We start from the raw sequence: 14,966 nt of genomic DNA, 5'->3' as shown, positions 1-14,966 counted from the left end.
CGAAAAATGAATAAAGCAAAATCTGCATCTAATATGTTTCGGAATAAACAAGGATTAAAGTGACACTAGGCATGATTTGCACTGTTAGTAGTGTACATTATAGTACAGTCTGGTCTCTCAGGTAAACTTGAACTGGCCAGTCAAAAAAGTCTTTATTTACTTTTATTTAATTTTGTGTCGTGGAAATCAGAAATTATGCACGTGCAAAATAATAACAAAAGCAATCATAGTAGTTTATAACAGTTTAGTTAGTGCTTGGACACCGATAATGTACTTTTTCATGCAGCAAGTGCATCTTAGGACACGGAAAAATTATGTTTTCGTATCCCAAGATTTACAGCCATATTGGTAGTCAACAAAAAAACTTAAAAACTTTTAAGTTTAGATCTTGGCCTGTGGACAAACTGACCCCCCTTTCTTCTAACCTATAATTTTTCTTAAATTATATGGCTTTCGTGCGAGTATATACAGTACACACAAATACATGAAATGACACTTAATATATTCCACTTACAGGTATATTCAAAGATACAACTTAGTATGAAAACACTTGCAGGGATTCATCGGTTTCACATATCAGAAGGAAGTTATCCTAGCATAATAAATCTTTTATTCAGTGAAAATTTGATCTCAAGGAGATTGTCTAAGATATTTATCCACACTGTGTGATATCATTACTATACCATTATACATGGTGTTACTGTATACAGAATTCCAAAAATACCCATGAATATGTTTTTATGTTTATTTCATTGGCCCAGAATGTCAATTTGTTTTTCACCCCCACCCCCATTTCAGTGACATGGATAGTTTTTTTCATGAAGGACAAATGGTGTTTAATTATAGGTTATTGAAATAAAAAGAGAATAAATATTCTTATCAATCCCCATTCATAGGCTTTTTTCCTACTTTGCATACAAAGTAGTGTTCTTTTGTTGTTTTATCTGTATTTTTTTGGGTGGGGTGTTCTGTTGACAGGTCTGATAGGCAACTCATGTGGGATATAGGACAGACTCAGTCTAGAATTAAAGAAATCTGGGCATCAGTTTGTGGAGCACTTTTATATTTTGTCCATCTTCTGCTTTTATGTGGTGTTGCATTTTTACCAATCAAATTACAAATAATTATTCAAAGATTTCTTCAGGATGTATATATTTTGAAAGCTGAAGGCCTGTCATATTTAACTGCTGTACATAGTTAAACATATATGTACCATACACAGTAATGCATGTAAATACGGTACACAATATTGTGGAGGGGCCCCAAGTGGCCGAGTGGTCTAAAGCGCTCACCGTTCCGGATCACTGCCATCTCACCTCTGTCTGCGTGTGTTCGAGTCCAAGGCTCGGCTAGCGTGGGTACGTGGGAAAGCCTGCCAGTAGCTTCTCGTGTGTCGGTGGTTCTTCCCTGGGTTTTCCAGGGTTCTTCCTCCACCAGTTATACTGGCCGCCATGTATAGCCTATCTTGTGCTGAAAAATGGCGTTAAACCCTAGAACAACAACAACAACAACAACAACAATATTGTGGATACCATATTTACTGTATATTTTGGGACACCATATTTGTTTATACACCATAAATTAATTTTAAAAGTAATTATTTTGTGCACTGTATGTTCTGGGACACATCGGTTTTTTTTTTTAGTCGTAAGTTGTGGGACACCATTTAAATCATTTGAAAATTACATGTCGGAAATTGCACTCCAACTGAAATTTTATTTTAAAAAATATAAAACTGTACTTGAGATAAAACTCTTTAATCCACTGCAGCAGCATCTCATCAACACAACCCTTCTCCTGCACATGTATGATCTATTCTTTTGGTACATGAATATTTTTTTTAGCTTTCTCATACAGTGAATTTGTTTAGAGGCAACACACCACCTGAAGCAGAAACTGCAAGGTCAAAAGTCAGACTTTTTAAATCTGCACTAGTCCTGCTAATTCTCACACTTTTTGATGCCCATCTTACCATCAGTCCATCCAGGAATGTGATCAAAGTACACTAGAGTTTCATCCATTTTAATGATCATATTGTTGGCAAAATGATCAGTTTCTCTTCTGGCCTTCACAAATTCATCATGTGATTTTATTTTCTCCAAATCTTCTGGATGATGCTGGGTCATTGATGTTCGCACACGAAGCACTATATTGTGTAACTTCAAAAACTGTTCCACTGTTTCACTTTATTTTCAAAATTTTTGTGAATAATGGTGAAAAGGAACCAAAGTTAGGTTCCATATCTTGGATGTCAGCTTGCTTTGCAATAAAATAACCTTTGTATTGATATCCTTTATAAAAATCGGCTTCTGAGTCCAAAGTCGACTTTCGACATCGGCTTGCTTTGTAATAAAAATAACCTTTGTCTTGAATGCCCTGTCGGTAAGTTCAAAGAAGAAATTTACTGCTGGCTGCCAGTTGTGTTTATTTACCACCAGGGCTTCTATGTGCTTGGCATCTAAAGTAATAATTAATACAAAGGTGCACTGATTTCTGCGGGTAAATAGTAATGATACTTTTGTAACCCGCACTGGCGAAAAGATTGTGACTTGCACTCAAATAAATGTGTTTTCAATAATGATTTTTTGTTTGCGAGATACTGTCATACAGTAGACCTGGATGAAAATTAATTTTGATTATTTTGCACCTAACACCATGCCATGCGTGAATGGCAGTTGTCTTCAGTATATCGGTTGATTATTTCCCTCTCGTTTGCGAAATTGTTTGCTTCTCTTCTGGCCTTCACGAATTCATCACATGATTTTATTTTCTCCAAATATAATGGGTGACGCTGGGTCATCGACATCTGTGCACAAAGCACTATATTGTGTCACATTAAAATTTGTTACATTGTTTCAGTTTATTTTCAAAATTCTGGTGAATACAGTTGAAAAAGGAAGTTTGCTTCCATATCTCTGTCGTCTTTGTATATTCCACACAAAATAAAAATCGTCTCACTTCACAGAATCCATAGTCAGCTTCCGATGTCGGCTTGCTTTGCACTAAAATAACCTTTATACTGATATCCTTTACAAAAATGATAACCAAAGTCAGCTTCTGAGATCGGCTTGCTTTAATAATAAAAAACTTTTGTCTTTGTTGTCCTGTCAGTAGGTTCAAAGAAGGAGTTAACTGCTTGCTGCCAGTCATGTTTATTCACCACCAGGGCTTATATGTGCTTGGCATCTGTGGTTACAATTAATACAAAGGAGCATTGATGTCTGCGGGTAAATAGTAAGGATAATTTTGTAACCCGAGCTGGTAAAAAGATTGTCACTTACACTCAAGTGAATGTGTTTTCAAATAATGATTTTTATTTGCAAGATACTGTCATACAGTAGACCTGGATATAATTCAATTTTGATTATTTTGCACCCAACACCGTGTCATACATGAATGATGGCTTGAAGATATCAGTTGACTATTTCCCTCTTGTTTGCGATTTTGTTGGCTGCAGTTTTCAGTTGGATAACATGTTCGAATCTCTGAGCACAATCACACACAATTGTTTCTCAGTGTTCATGTCAATGAACAACGTGGTGTGTGGTATTGGACATAACTGATACATGCTACAGTATGGAATCATACGCTACTTATATGGATTTCGTGGAAATATTTTATTCTTTAATGCTTATGTTGAAAAAAGGAATAAATGATAACAACACCAGCTTAGTTTCTTTCTTTTTGTTATCAATTAGGCGTTTTATTTACCTATTTTATTGCAACGTACAGTGGAGGGGGCAAGCACAAATGCAGTACAAATTTATTTCGTTTCTTAAGTCTTGGGACATATGACTAAAGTGAAAAATATTTCACCATAAGTTCTGGGACAGAAAAAAATATTATTTTATCATGTCCCAACATATGCAGTAAATATGGTACATGTATATGCTGTACATAGTAATGCATGCTGTACACAGTAATGTGTATATGCTGTACACAGTAATGTGTATATGTTGTACACAGTAAAACGTGTGTATGCTATACATAGAAACAGGTGTATATGCTGTGCATGGTAATGTGTTTATAGGCTGTACATGTCTTGTGGCAACAGTATCTCATTCTGTTTCCTATATTTAGCTTCGCAACTGTAAAAGGAAATAATTTCAAACCTACATATAAGAAAGAAAGCTTAGAATGGCAAATCTTCTTAAAATTTTTATCAAACTACCATGATCATTATTCATAATTGCTCCCTGATCCTGGCTTCAAACTTCCATCAAGAAAGCATATTAAGGTACTGTAGTATCATCAGTTTTCGTGGGGGACCAGTTTTTGTGTTTTCTGTTGTTGCCCCTAACCGCAAATTTAAATTCCCAATGAAAAATGAGCCACATAGGATGATGTCCCCCTCATTTTTCTTACAGTGTTTCATTCCTACAGATCAACACAGCTGCTAGTATTTGATAAATCAAGGTCAATACGTTAATCTGCTAATTAAATGTTAGTTTATACACGTGTTTGTTTTATTTTTATTATTTATTTTAACCTTTTGAAACAAGAATTATAAATCATTTTATATTGTTTCATTGCACACGTTTGATAAGGTCTCCGATAGCTGTAATTTTAAACTCACTGCCTTAAATCGATATGTGAGGTAAGTAAGGATAGAGAGAAAATAGAGAAAAAGCATATGTTAGTCAAACAATAGTAATACTGAAAATGAAAGAAAACAGTATATGAAAATTAAACTTAATAATTATTCAGATCAATCATTCATTCGAGTACAACTGTTGTTGAAATGTTTAAATCCTGCTTAAACACATTTCATTTTATCCATGCATTTTTAATCCAAAAGAACAACAATCCTTTAAAATACTATAACTATATCATAAAACACATTTATTAATGAAACACTATGCATATACACCAATTACAGCAGAGTATTAAAGCTCACACTTCACAGATTTTTCGACAAACCCAAGGTATCAACATCATGTTTAATCAAGTCTCAGGGTACTTACAAATCCTTCTCAGGTAAATAATCCCCAAATTGCTAAATTAAACAAGTCCAGCTTTCTCAAAACCACTGATAATTATGTCTGATCTTTCACTCATTGTCGCGTGAGCTGCAATTTTCCATTCAGCATGAATTGGTTTGATAAATGAGGTTGCAAGGTTTACTAATACTGTGCGCTGATCATTACTGGTAACATCTTTTTCTGTAATGTTGTCCATGACCTGTTGTTGTTGTTGTTTTTGTTGTGGGGTTTAACGCCATTTTGCAGCACATGATGGGCTATACATGGCGGCCAGTATTAATGGTGGAGGAAGAACCAGAGAAAACCCCGGAAAGAACCACCGACCCACGAGAAGCTACTGGCAAGCTTTCTCACATACCCACATTGGCTGAATCTTGAACTCGAACCGCCGCAGACAGAGGTGAGATGGCAGTGATCCGTAACAAAGAGCGCTTTAGACCACTCGGCCACTCGGGGCCCCCATGACCTGTTTAGCATACCACTCATGGAAGTGTGACTTTAATTCTTCTTTGTACTCTTTATTTACTGTCAAGTCTAGTGGTTGAAGTAAATCTGTACAAGGGGAAGGCACAAACATTAGCTGCCTGGTAAGCAAGTGCCTGCATCATGTTCACAGCTTCTGATGGGTTAGGAAGTCCATGAACCAAGGGGGTGGGTCTAATTGAATTTTATGACTCTTAAGCCACTGTGTTAATGTCATGATCGTCAGAAAATACTGATGGTGCAACTTGATGGACAGTGGTTTAAGTAAGAGATCATCCATATGTACTTTGATAACCGATTGGCTAAGTGTTGTTGGCTGCAATGGCTTCCTTTGATGTTGAGCACACAAACAAAAACATGGCGAAAGTGATTAATCTTGACAGGTGTTTTATTTGTGCACATAGAGATGGAAGTATTGTTTTAGTGTTGTTGGCTGCGTTGGCTTCGACTGATGTTATTCACTTGGTCAAAAACACGGTGTAGGTATTGAAATTGCCAGGTCTTTAATTTGTGCTCATACAGGTGGTAGTATTGTTTTAAACATTAAAGTGACTGCCGTTTGCGTCAGCATAGTTTTATTCTTTTGTATTCTTTATTTTGGGTATTTGTAGAGGTTAAACCATGAAATTAAATACCAACTAATATGCAAACTGACACAAATTTAAGTACCCACAAAAAATGCCTTTTTTAAATACAAAACCATGAAAATTGAGCCCAATGAAAATAAATGTTACTACAGTATATTGCCATACTAAATAAAATAAATGTTACTACGGTATATTGCCATACTAAATAAAATAAATGTTACTACGGTATATTGCCATACTAAATAAAATAAATGTTACTACATTATATTGCCATACTAAATAAAATAAATGTTACTACAGTATATTGCCATACTAAATAAAATAAATGTTACTACGGTATATTGCCATACTAAATAAAATAAATGTTACGGTATATTTCCATACTAAATAAAATAAATGTTACTACGGTATATTGCCATACTAAATACAATAAATGTTACTACAGTATATTGCCATACTAAATAAAATAAATGTTACTACAGTATATTGCCATGCTAAATAAAATAAATGTTACTACAGTATATTGCCATGCTAAATAAAATAAATGTTACTACAGTATATTGCCATACTAAATAAAATAAATGATACTACAGTATATTGCCATACTAAATAAAATAAATGTTACTACAGTATATTGCGATGCTAAATAAAATAAATGTTACTACAGTATATTGCCATACTAAATAAAATAAATGATACTACAGTATATTGCCATACTAAAAAAAATAAATGTTACTACAGTATATTGCCATGCTAAATAAAATAAATGTTACTACAGTATATTGCCATACTAAATAAAATAAATGATACTACAGTATATTGCCATACTAAATAAAATAAATGTTACTACAGTATATTGCCATGCTAAATAAAATAAATGTTACTACAGTATATTGCCATGCTAAATAAAATAAATGTTACTACAGTATATTGCCATACTAAATAAAATAAATGTTACTACAGTATATTGCCATACTAAATACAATAAATGATAATACAGTATATTGCCATACTAAATAAAATAAATGTTACTACAGTATATTGCCATACTAAATAAAATAAATGATACTACAGTATATTGCCATACTAAATAAAATAAATGTTACTACAGTATATTGCCATGCTAAATAAAATAAATGTTACTACAGTATATTGCCACGCTAAATAAAATAAATGTTACTACAGTATATTGCCACACTAAATAAAATAAATGTTACTACAGTATATTGCCATGCTAAATAAAATAAATGTTACTACAGTATATTGCCATACTAAATAAAATAAATGTTACTACAGTATATTGCCATACTAAATAAAATAAATGATACTACAGTATATTGCCATACTAAATAAAATAAATGATACTACAGTATATTGCCATGCCTAAGTGATCCCAGCTAAACTGATACACGTACTGTCAGTTGTCCAACAGAATCTGTAATGTAGCTTTCTTAGCAGTTCAGTATCAAATGGCACATTTACATTTAGGTGATCAAAGGTGAGGTCTGCATTTATAAAAGGAAAATGTCACTTGTTATGCCAATTCCATTACAGCTGCATAATGACCTGAAACTTGAATAAAAGATACATTGTTGTTAATTTATTGAATTATGATGAATGTGGAAGGGGGAGGCTTGCCTCCGACAGGTTAAATTTCTGACAGCGCACAAATATTTTTGTATCCACACTTTGTTGGACAAAGTGTGATTGGTTTTACATGTATATGTTTAGATGTCACTTATATGTCTGGCTGCCAGTCAGTTCATATTGTAACTGTGTTTAGACTGATTAAGAGACTCTGAGAATGGTCATATTTGAGATGTTTTTTGAGGATGAGTTGTCAGTGACAATGTAGGTTTGGGATATGAATGCAGTCATTTACAGTGCAATGTAAGGATGGCATAATCAGGAGGAGACAAACAGAAACATATTTGTGATAGCTTCCTGAGCAAGTTTTATCCTGTTGCCAAACATTTCTCATAAAGTCCACTTGGATTTTTTATACTAAATCCAATTGTGACTCCAAAATATTTGTGTATATTTTTTTCCAGGTCCTGTGATGGTGACAGAGAATCTCATCTGTGAAGACTGTGGAAAGGAGTTTCTGGAATCATACCTTTATGACAAGTTTCACTACTCTGTCTGTGACAATTGCAAGTAAATATTTTGTGTTAGGCTGTAGGGCTACGTTGTCAGATTGAATAACACAACTATTAAACAGAGCATATGACAGATTTTAAAGAATCTCTATTTAGTTGGTTTCTTTGGGGTTTTGGTTTTTGTTCTTCATTTTTGGTTTAGTTGGTACTAAAGCAAGCATTGTGACATATCTGCAGCACTAAATGAAAGATAAAGATGAAGATATACTGTACCATATTTTACTTATTACCTTCACAGTGCTTTTTAAGAGAATCCTGGGTAAATTTTTTATATTAAAGCTCATCATGATAAGTGCAGACAGAGTCATAAATAATGTCCATATGATGTGTATCATTGGTTACCTTTATATGTGTTGAGAGCTTTGATATCATACCTGTACTTGGAAGTAATGGGGTTATAAACATTATTTATGATGTCATACCTGTATGTGAAAGTAATGGATCTATAAACATTATTTATGATGTCATACCTGTACTTGAAAGTAATGGAGTTATAACCTGTACTCATGATATCATACCTGTACTTGAAAGTATTGGAACTATAAACATTATTTATGATGTCATACCTGTATGTGAAAGTAATGGAGTTATAACCTGTACTCATGACATCATACCTGTATTTGAAAATAATGGATCTATAAACATTATTTATGATGTCATACCTGTATGTGAAAGTAATGGATCTATAAACATTAGTTATGATATCATACCTGTACTTGAAAGTAATGGATCTATAAACATTATTTATGATGTCATGCCTGTACTTGAAAGTAATGGAGTTATAACATGTACTCATGACATCATACCTGTATTTGAAAATAATGGATCTATAAACATTATTTATGATGTCATACCTGTATGTGAAAGTAATGGATCTATAAACATTATTTAAGATGTCATGCCTGTACTTGAAAGTAATGGAGATATAAACTGTACTCATGTTATCATAAATGTACTTGAAAGTAATTTATCTATAAACTGTACTCATCATATCATACCTGTATTTGAAAGTGTAGTGGTCCCACTTGTGAATGGCTCCCCTGACCAGCAGACACCTACTTTTTACAGCCAGTATCCCTTGGCACCAACGAGTTTGTGCTTAAAGGTATCCCTCAAGAATGACCACAGATCTAATGTGACCAGCAGCCAGCATATTGGTGCAAAAATTTAAAAAATTCCCCATATCAGCAACCACATTTTATTTTAATGTAACCAAATCTAATATTTAATTTGTACGGTAAGGTAAGTAATCCAATTTTCTCCACCAGTGTCTATTTCTCGATGTCAGGTTTCATTACTGGAGGAAGAGTTGGCTAAAGTGCATATACCACTAAGGTTATGATTATATACTTTTCTATAAATACCAATGTTTACAGGAAATGGGCTCAACAATGTTGTGATAGAGTTTTGGGCTATACACAGCAGCTGAGTTATTCTGTTTGATGATTATGACTGGACGTAATTGTCAGGATGATAACATGGTTAGCATAGGCTAAATGTAGATTTTGTGGATTAACAACTGAGAGAAATTAACCTTGAACAAAACATGATACCAGACAAAGACAAAAAAAATCACATAACACTACACGTATATCTTCCTTTATAAACAAGGCATTTTGTTTACTCTACAAAGTTTCATCTGCATATTTAAATTGCAGTGCAGTACAGTTAGCAAAGTAGGAATAAATTGTCACAAAACTTTAACATGTCATAACATAAACAGACAATTATTACTTTAGAAGAAAAAATTAAAGTTACTTAACTTGACAACAGTGGGGATAGTTCAAGTGTTCTTGCTGAGAAAGTTTATATTGGAAAGACTCAAAAATAAACAACATCATAACAGATGAGAATATTCTGCAGCAGTGAAAAAATGGACTAAGTGGAAAGAGAATTATTCTCAATGCCTAGCAATGTTTATACCAAGATTTTAATGTTTTTTAAAGGTTTTGCAGCGTGCAGGCCCAAAATACCCAATTTGCATTTCACGATTAAGAATAAGAACTATTAATATATGTTCACTTGAAATAAGTCTATTCTTAAAACACGAAGAACCATTTAATAATTGATCCTTTTAAATGATATTAAATGCTTTTGAAGCTATATATAGTTTTCTTACTACATACACATTGATATACTTCTCACAAATATAGCCACCATCTTGAAAGACCATCCGTCCTATATCTACTTTCCCATTGCAGAAATGGTGGCCGTATAAGAGGGGGATCACTGTAATTGAGAGTTATAAACTGTACTCATCATACCTGTACTTGAAAGTAATGGAAATATAAACTGTACTCATCATATATGATACCTGTACTTGAAAGTAAGGGAGTTATAAACTGTACTCTTAAGAATGCATTTTATTTTTCAGACAAAATGAGGAAACACATCCACTGATAACAAAGACAGATGCCAGGAATAAATATCTGTTAAAAGATGCTGATCTTGACAAAAGAGAACCGCCATTGCATTTTATCATTAGAAAAAATCCTCATAATTCAAAATGGGGAGACATGAAGTTATATCTGGAATGTCAGGTAACATACAGTACTAAAACATAAAAATTATACAGTCCAACTTAATTCATAGAAGATTTGCCTGAAGAAAAAAATGTCCTAGTTTGAGCCACATATTATATCAGCACACTGATAAAGGTATAACAGTGTACCACAAATATATTTCTTAACTTACAGCAATACTTACCACAATTATATTAGTAACCAACAATTAAATGTTTTGGGGCCTGACACTTTGTTGTTTAATTTCCATCTGTCAATACCTCTAGAAATGTCTTGTTCTGATTTATAGCAAAATAACACCATATAATATCCATGACATTATTTTTAAAGAAATTATTAATTATCCTGAGATAAAAGAAAAGAAAATAATACAGCTCAAACAAACAAAGTCACATACCCCTTCCCCCGAAAATGAAATTGCCAGTATTTTATAGTGGACGAATTTTCTGTGTATGTTAATTATTGTTTAAGATTCAGTCATGAAGCAGTATCAAAAGTGGAGTGTTTAAGCTGTAGTAGATACTGTGCAAGACAGCATGCTGGCATTAGCCTGTTGATACAAATAGGAAGTGTTGATATAAAAACCTACAGTTTACTAGCTATACTGTTGATACAGGCAAGGAAACTTTGAGTGGGATGCTAATACCCTGACTGAATTTTTTGTGGTCTCAGTATTAAGCTGACTGTTGGGTCAGAGAACCATTCCAACATCACCTTACAATCTCGCATAATCTAGTACAAGAAATGTGTAGGGAAATAAAATTCACACATGCACATATTCATATTGTAGACAGTCCTGTGTTAGACAAATATAAACATACAACATCTAGGTGACAGACTTTGTGATATTATAGTCCTTTGTTTCTGTCATCAAATGAGACCCATGAAATATTTTTTTTGATTAGCTATTATCTTATAATAGAAACACATTGTACACTATATCATTCTTAGTTAAAATTCTATGACTAACATGAAATTGAAACCATTGTAATTTTGTTTCTTGTTATTTTAAAAACTTTAGCATATATGTCAGGCCATATTCCCTATTCAAAATTGAAAATTTCATTTTATATATTTTTACTAGTTGGTTTAACATCTCGTTTTAAAAGTGATTTGTAATAGCTTTTACATCCTTTATTGTTATGAAATACAATTTCTAAATGGAAAGGGATAAATGTTCTGTCAAGTGTCATTGTATCTAACTGTACCTTTTTACATAAGGACTTTAAACGTTGAATTATATCTTGAACAGGGTTCCCACACTACCAGGAAATCGGGGGAAAAAGTCGGCAGATATGATAATTTTTTTCCCGACCATGAAAAGTCCTTGAATTTAGCAAATATTGATGAAAATCTGGAAAACACGGGAATTTTCCACCACCACTTGATGCCCGAAATAATCACATAATTGAGTTGTAACTAAACTGATCGTGAGTTAAATTGATCGAGTTCTAAACAGAATATTTGGAGGATGCAGTATGGATCATTTGGTGGCTTGCAGTAAACGTATATGCTGAGACAATCCAAATGCCCATTGGATTAGATTCAGCTAGTAGACTTTTATTTTCAAAGTCAGGTCAATATCTGTATATTTCCTTACAGGGAAGGTATGAAAACCAGTCTAGCATCACAAGAGGCCAACATAATGCTGGCGAAAGCATAGCCACTTACCAGATGGCCTAGCAAACTTTAAACGCTGCTTGATTGAGTGATACATGCATGAAATCGATATGAAAATTACTTATTTTCTCAGAAATTGTGAGTATTAAAATTATGCCTTTAATCTGCTGAAAGACAAGATAAAACAATGTCATTGATGAAATGTGACCTGGTACTCAGGATTTGCATTGCTAGTTGCATGATTACACAAATCTAACAACCCACATTTTCAAATATTGTAGAGAAAAAAATTAAAAAAATATTAAATGAAAGTAGTATACTGGTTGTAATAAAAATACAAAAACGAAAGAACACAAAATTCTCCATATTTATATATTCCGAGAACAAATTCTGGAGTTTTGTTGTATTGCATGACTACCACATTGACACATGCTCTCTGCTTGATAAATCAGACTGGCTAGATTGCTGATTTTTACAAAAAGTATCTGACTTTAATTTAATATAATTGAATTTCTGTACAACAACATTATAAAGAAGTTTGTTGTTGATATGATGTGACTATTGGACTTAAGATGTGGTCATTTGAGATTTGTGAAGACATGTAACTAGTAATGCAAATGGCAAGTACTGGGTCAGGTTTCATCTACGCTGTAGTTTTGTCTTGTCTATCAGCAGATTAACAACATAACATTTATAATACTTGCCATTTCAGAGAAAATAAATCATATGTCACTACCGCATGGTGGTGGCAAATTCCAAATTTTCGATATGCAGTTGCAATGACCCCACTCTCCTACCTAAATGTCCAAATATGAAAAAAGGGGTGGGAATATTCAGAAGAAACTCAGATTAGAAAATGGACTGCTATTCGTTTTAAGCCAAATTTATAGTTTAAATTGTTGAATCTCAGAGCTGAAATCAGAAATTGTCGTCCCTTGTATTATATATTAAAAAAATTATATGAGCCCCTGTATCAATACAGGTTTGGGGACTGGTTTAAAGATTTACAAGAAGACAAGTTGATTTTACTGAATTTATTGTTGTTGTTGTTGTAGGGTTTATGTAGAAGCATGTTAGTTCATGTACACAAAAATCGGTAATGTCTCATCATATCTTCATTATTCGACCAATTGGATTTCAAAATATGACCAAAATACATATAACTGTTGACATAGGTAAGAGCATTGCCATTAAGATGTACAGGGGGAGGAGATGGTAATTTGAAAGAAGTTGGCTAAAAGACCATGCATACTGATTTTTTTTGTATTATAGATTATATCATTCTCAAATGCATATTGTTCACATATCTTTAATAATTTCCTTAAACCTGTTTTAGAAGGATTTATCAATGACATATCATCAGCAAAACTAAAATTGTTAAGAAACGACACATTTGGTGGCAGACGTAACCCCACGTAACAATGATCAAGCTTATGATTTAACTCCATATATATATATTAAATAACAAAGGGGACAGAATACCCCCCTGCTTCACCCCATTGGTTACATGGAAAGTGCTGGACATTACACTTCCCCACTGCACACAATACAACTGTTTCCCATACCAGTAAACCAAAGTATGAACTATGTAGACAGGTATTTTAATGTCAGTAAACTTTTTAAAGTGTGTCCAGTGATTGACCCTATCAAATGCCTTGCTAGCATCTAAAAAACATGCACACACTGGGCTGCCATGTTCTGCATAATAGCTGACAGTTTCCTTAAAGGCATATATGCATAAATCTGTTGAATGTTGCTTTTTAAAACCAAACTGATTATCGGAGATTGTGACTTCACATCTTTGTGTATGATGCATTGAAATAGTTTTAAAATAATAGTTGTAAGAGCTATAGGTCTGTAGTTATTTTTGTCTGCCAGGTTACCAATTTTGTTTTCTAGAAATAGTATAATGGTAACTTTTGTGAAATCATCTGGTACAAAGTTATGCACAAACATACAATTAAATAAAATCATCAATAGCACATGAAGTCTAGTATCAGAAAATTAAATATGTGCCACATATAAAAAATCTGATCCTCGACATTTACCACCTTTTTGCCTTGTTATTGCACTTTGGATCTCAGATAATGTGATTACCTCAATAAGAGCAGAAAGTGTATTCAGTGTTGAAAGCACATGCTTCTTAATCGATTCATTTTTAACACTAATGAGTAAGTCTTCAAAATGATTTCTCCACATGTTGCATGTATTATTCTGACCATGGTTCTCATCAATGCAAATTGGTAGTTTATTCAAAGTTGTAGTGTTTTGTTTAACTTGCTTGCAGAATTCATGTTGGTCGACATTTTCAGATTTTTGTGCTAGCGAGTCTGCTCAGTGTTTTACTTCCTCCTTCTTACATAATCTGAGAGCATATTTAAATTGTGCTTTTGTTTGGTACATTTGGTTACTGAGATGGCCGTGATGAGGTTTACCGTTATCACGCCACATAAGGTAAGCATTTCGTGTGAAGTCGTGTAATTCTTTGACACAGACATTCCAGCCTGTTATAACACAGTGACCACATCTGGATTTACTAGTCATGTTATTACTGAAGTTTGACAAAGTTTTTACTATATCAGTGTATAATCCATTTATCTGTTTCATATGCAC

At 33.3% G+C, this 14,966-nt stretch overlaps 1 protein-coding gene across 7 annotated transcripts in view; it reads left to right on the top strand.

The window, feature by feature from the left end:
* The window catches only part of LOC149794139 (DNA repair protein complementing XP-A cells-like), a 64,477-nt gene that overhangs the window by 25,256 nt on the left and 24,255 nt on the right, over positions 1–14,966 (top strand). For all 7 annotated transcript variants that reach the window (XM_089968209.1, XM_089968210.1, XM_089968206.1 and 4 more), the window contains 2 exons: positions 8,104–8,209; positions 10,586–10,751. In XM_089968209.1, coding sequence (XP_089824335.1) covers positions 8,104–8,209; positions 10,586–10,751 — 272 coding nt within the window. The remainder of the gene's footprint in view (positions 1–8,103; positions 8,210–10,585; positions 10,752–14,966) is intronic.

This window comes from Sinohyriopsis cumingii, chromosome 8, assembly GCF_028554795.1.
Source record: "Sinohyriopsis cumingii isolate HCF-2022 chromosome 8, ASM2855479v2, whole genome shotgun sequence".
NCBI lineage: Eukaryota > Metazoa > Mollusca > Bivalvia > Unionida > Unionidae > Sinohyriopsis > Sinohyriopsis cumingii.
The sequence above is the reverse complement of the archived record's forward strand: the minus strand, read 5'-3'. Positions and strand labels throughout refer to the sequence as shown.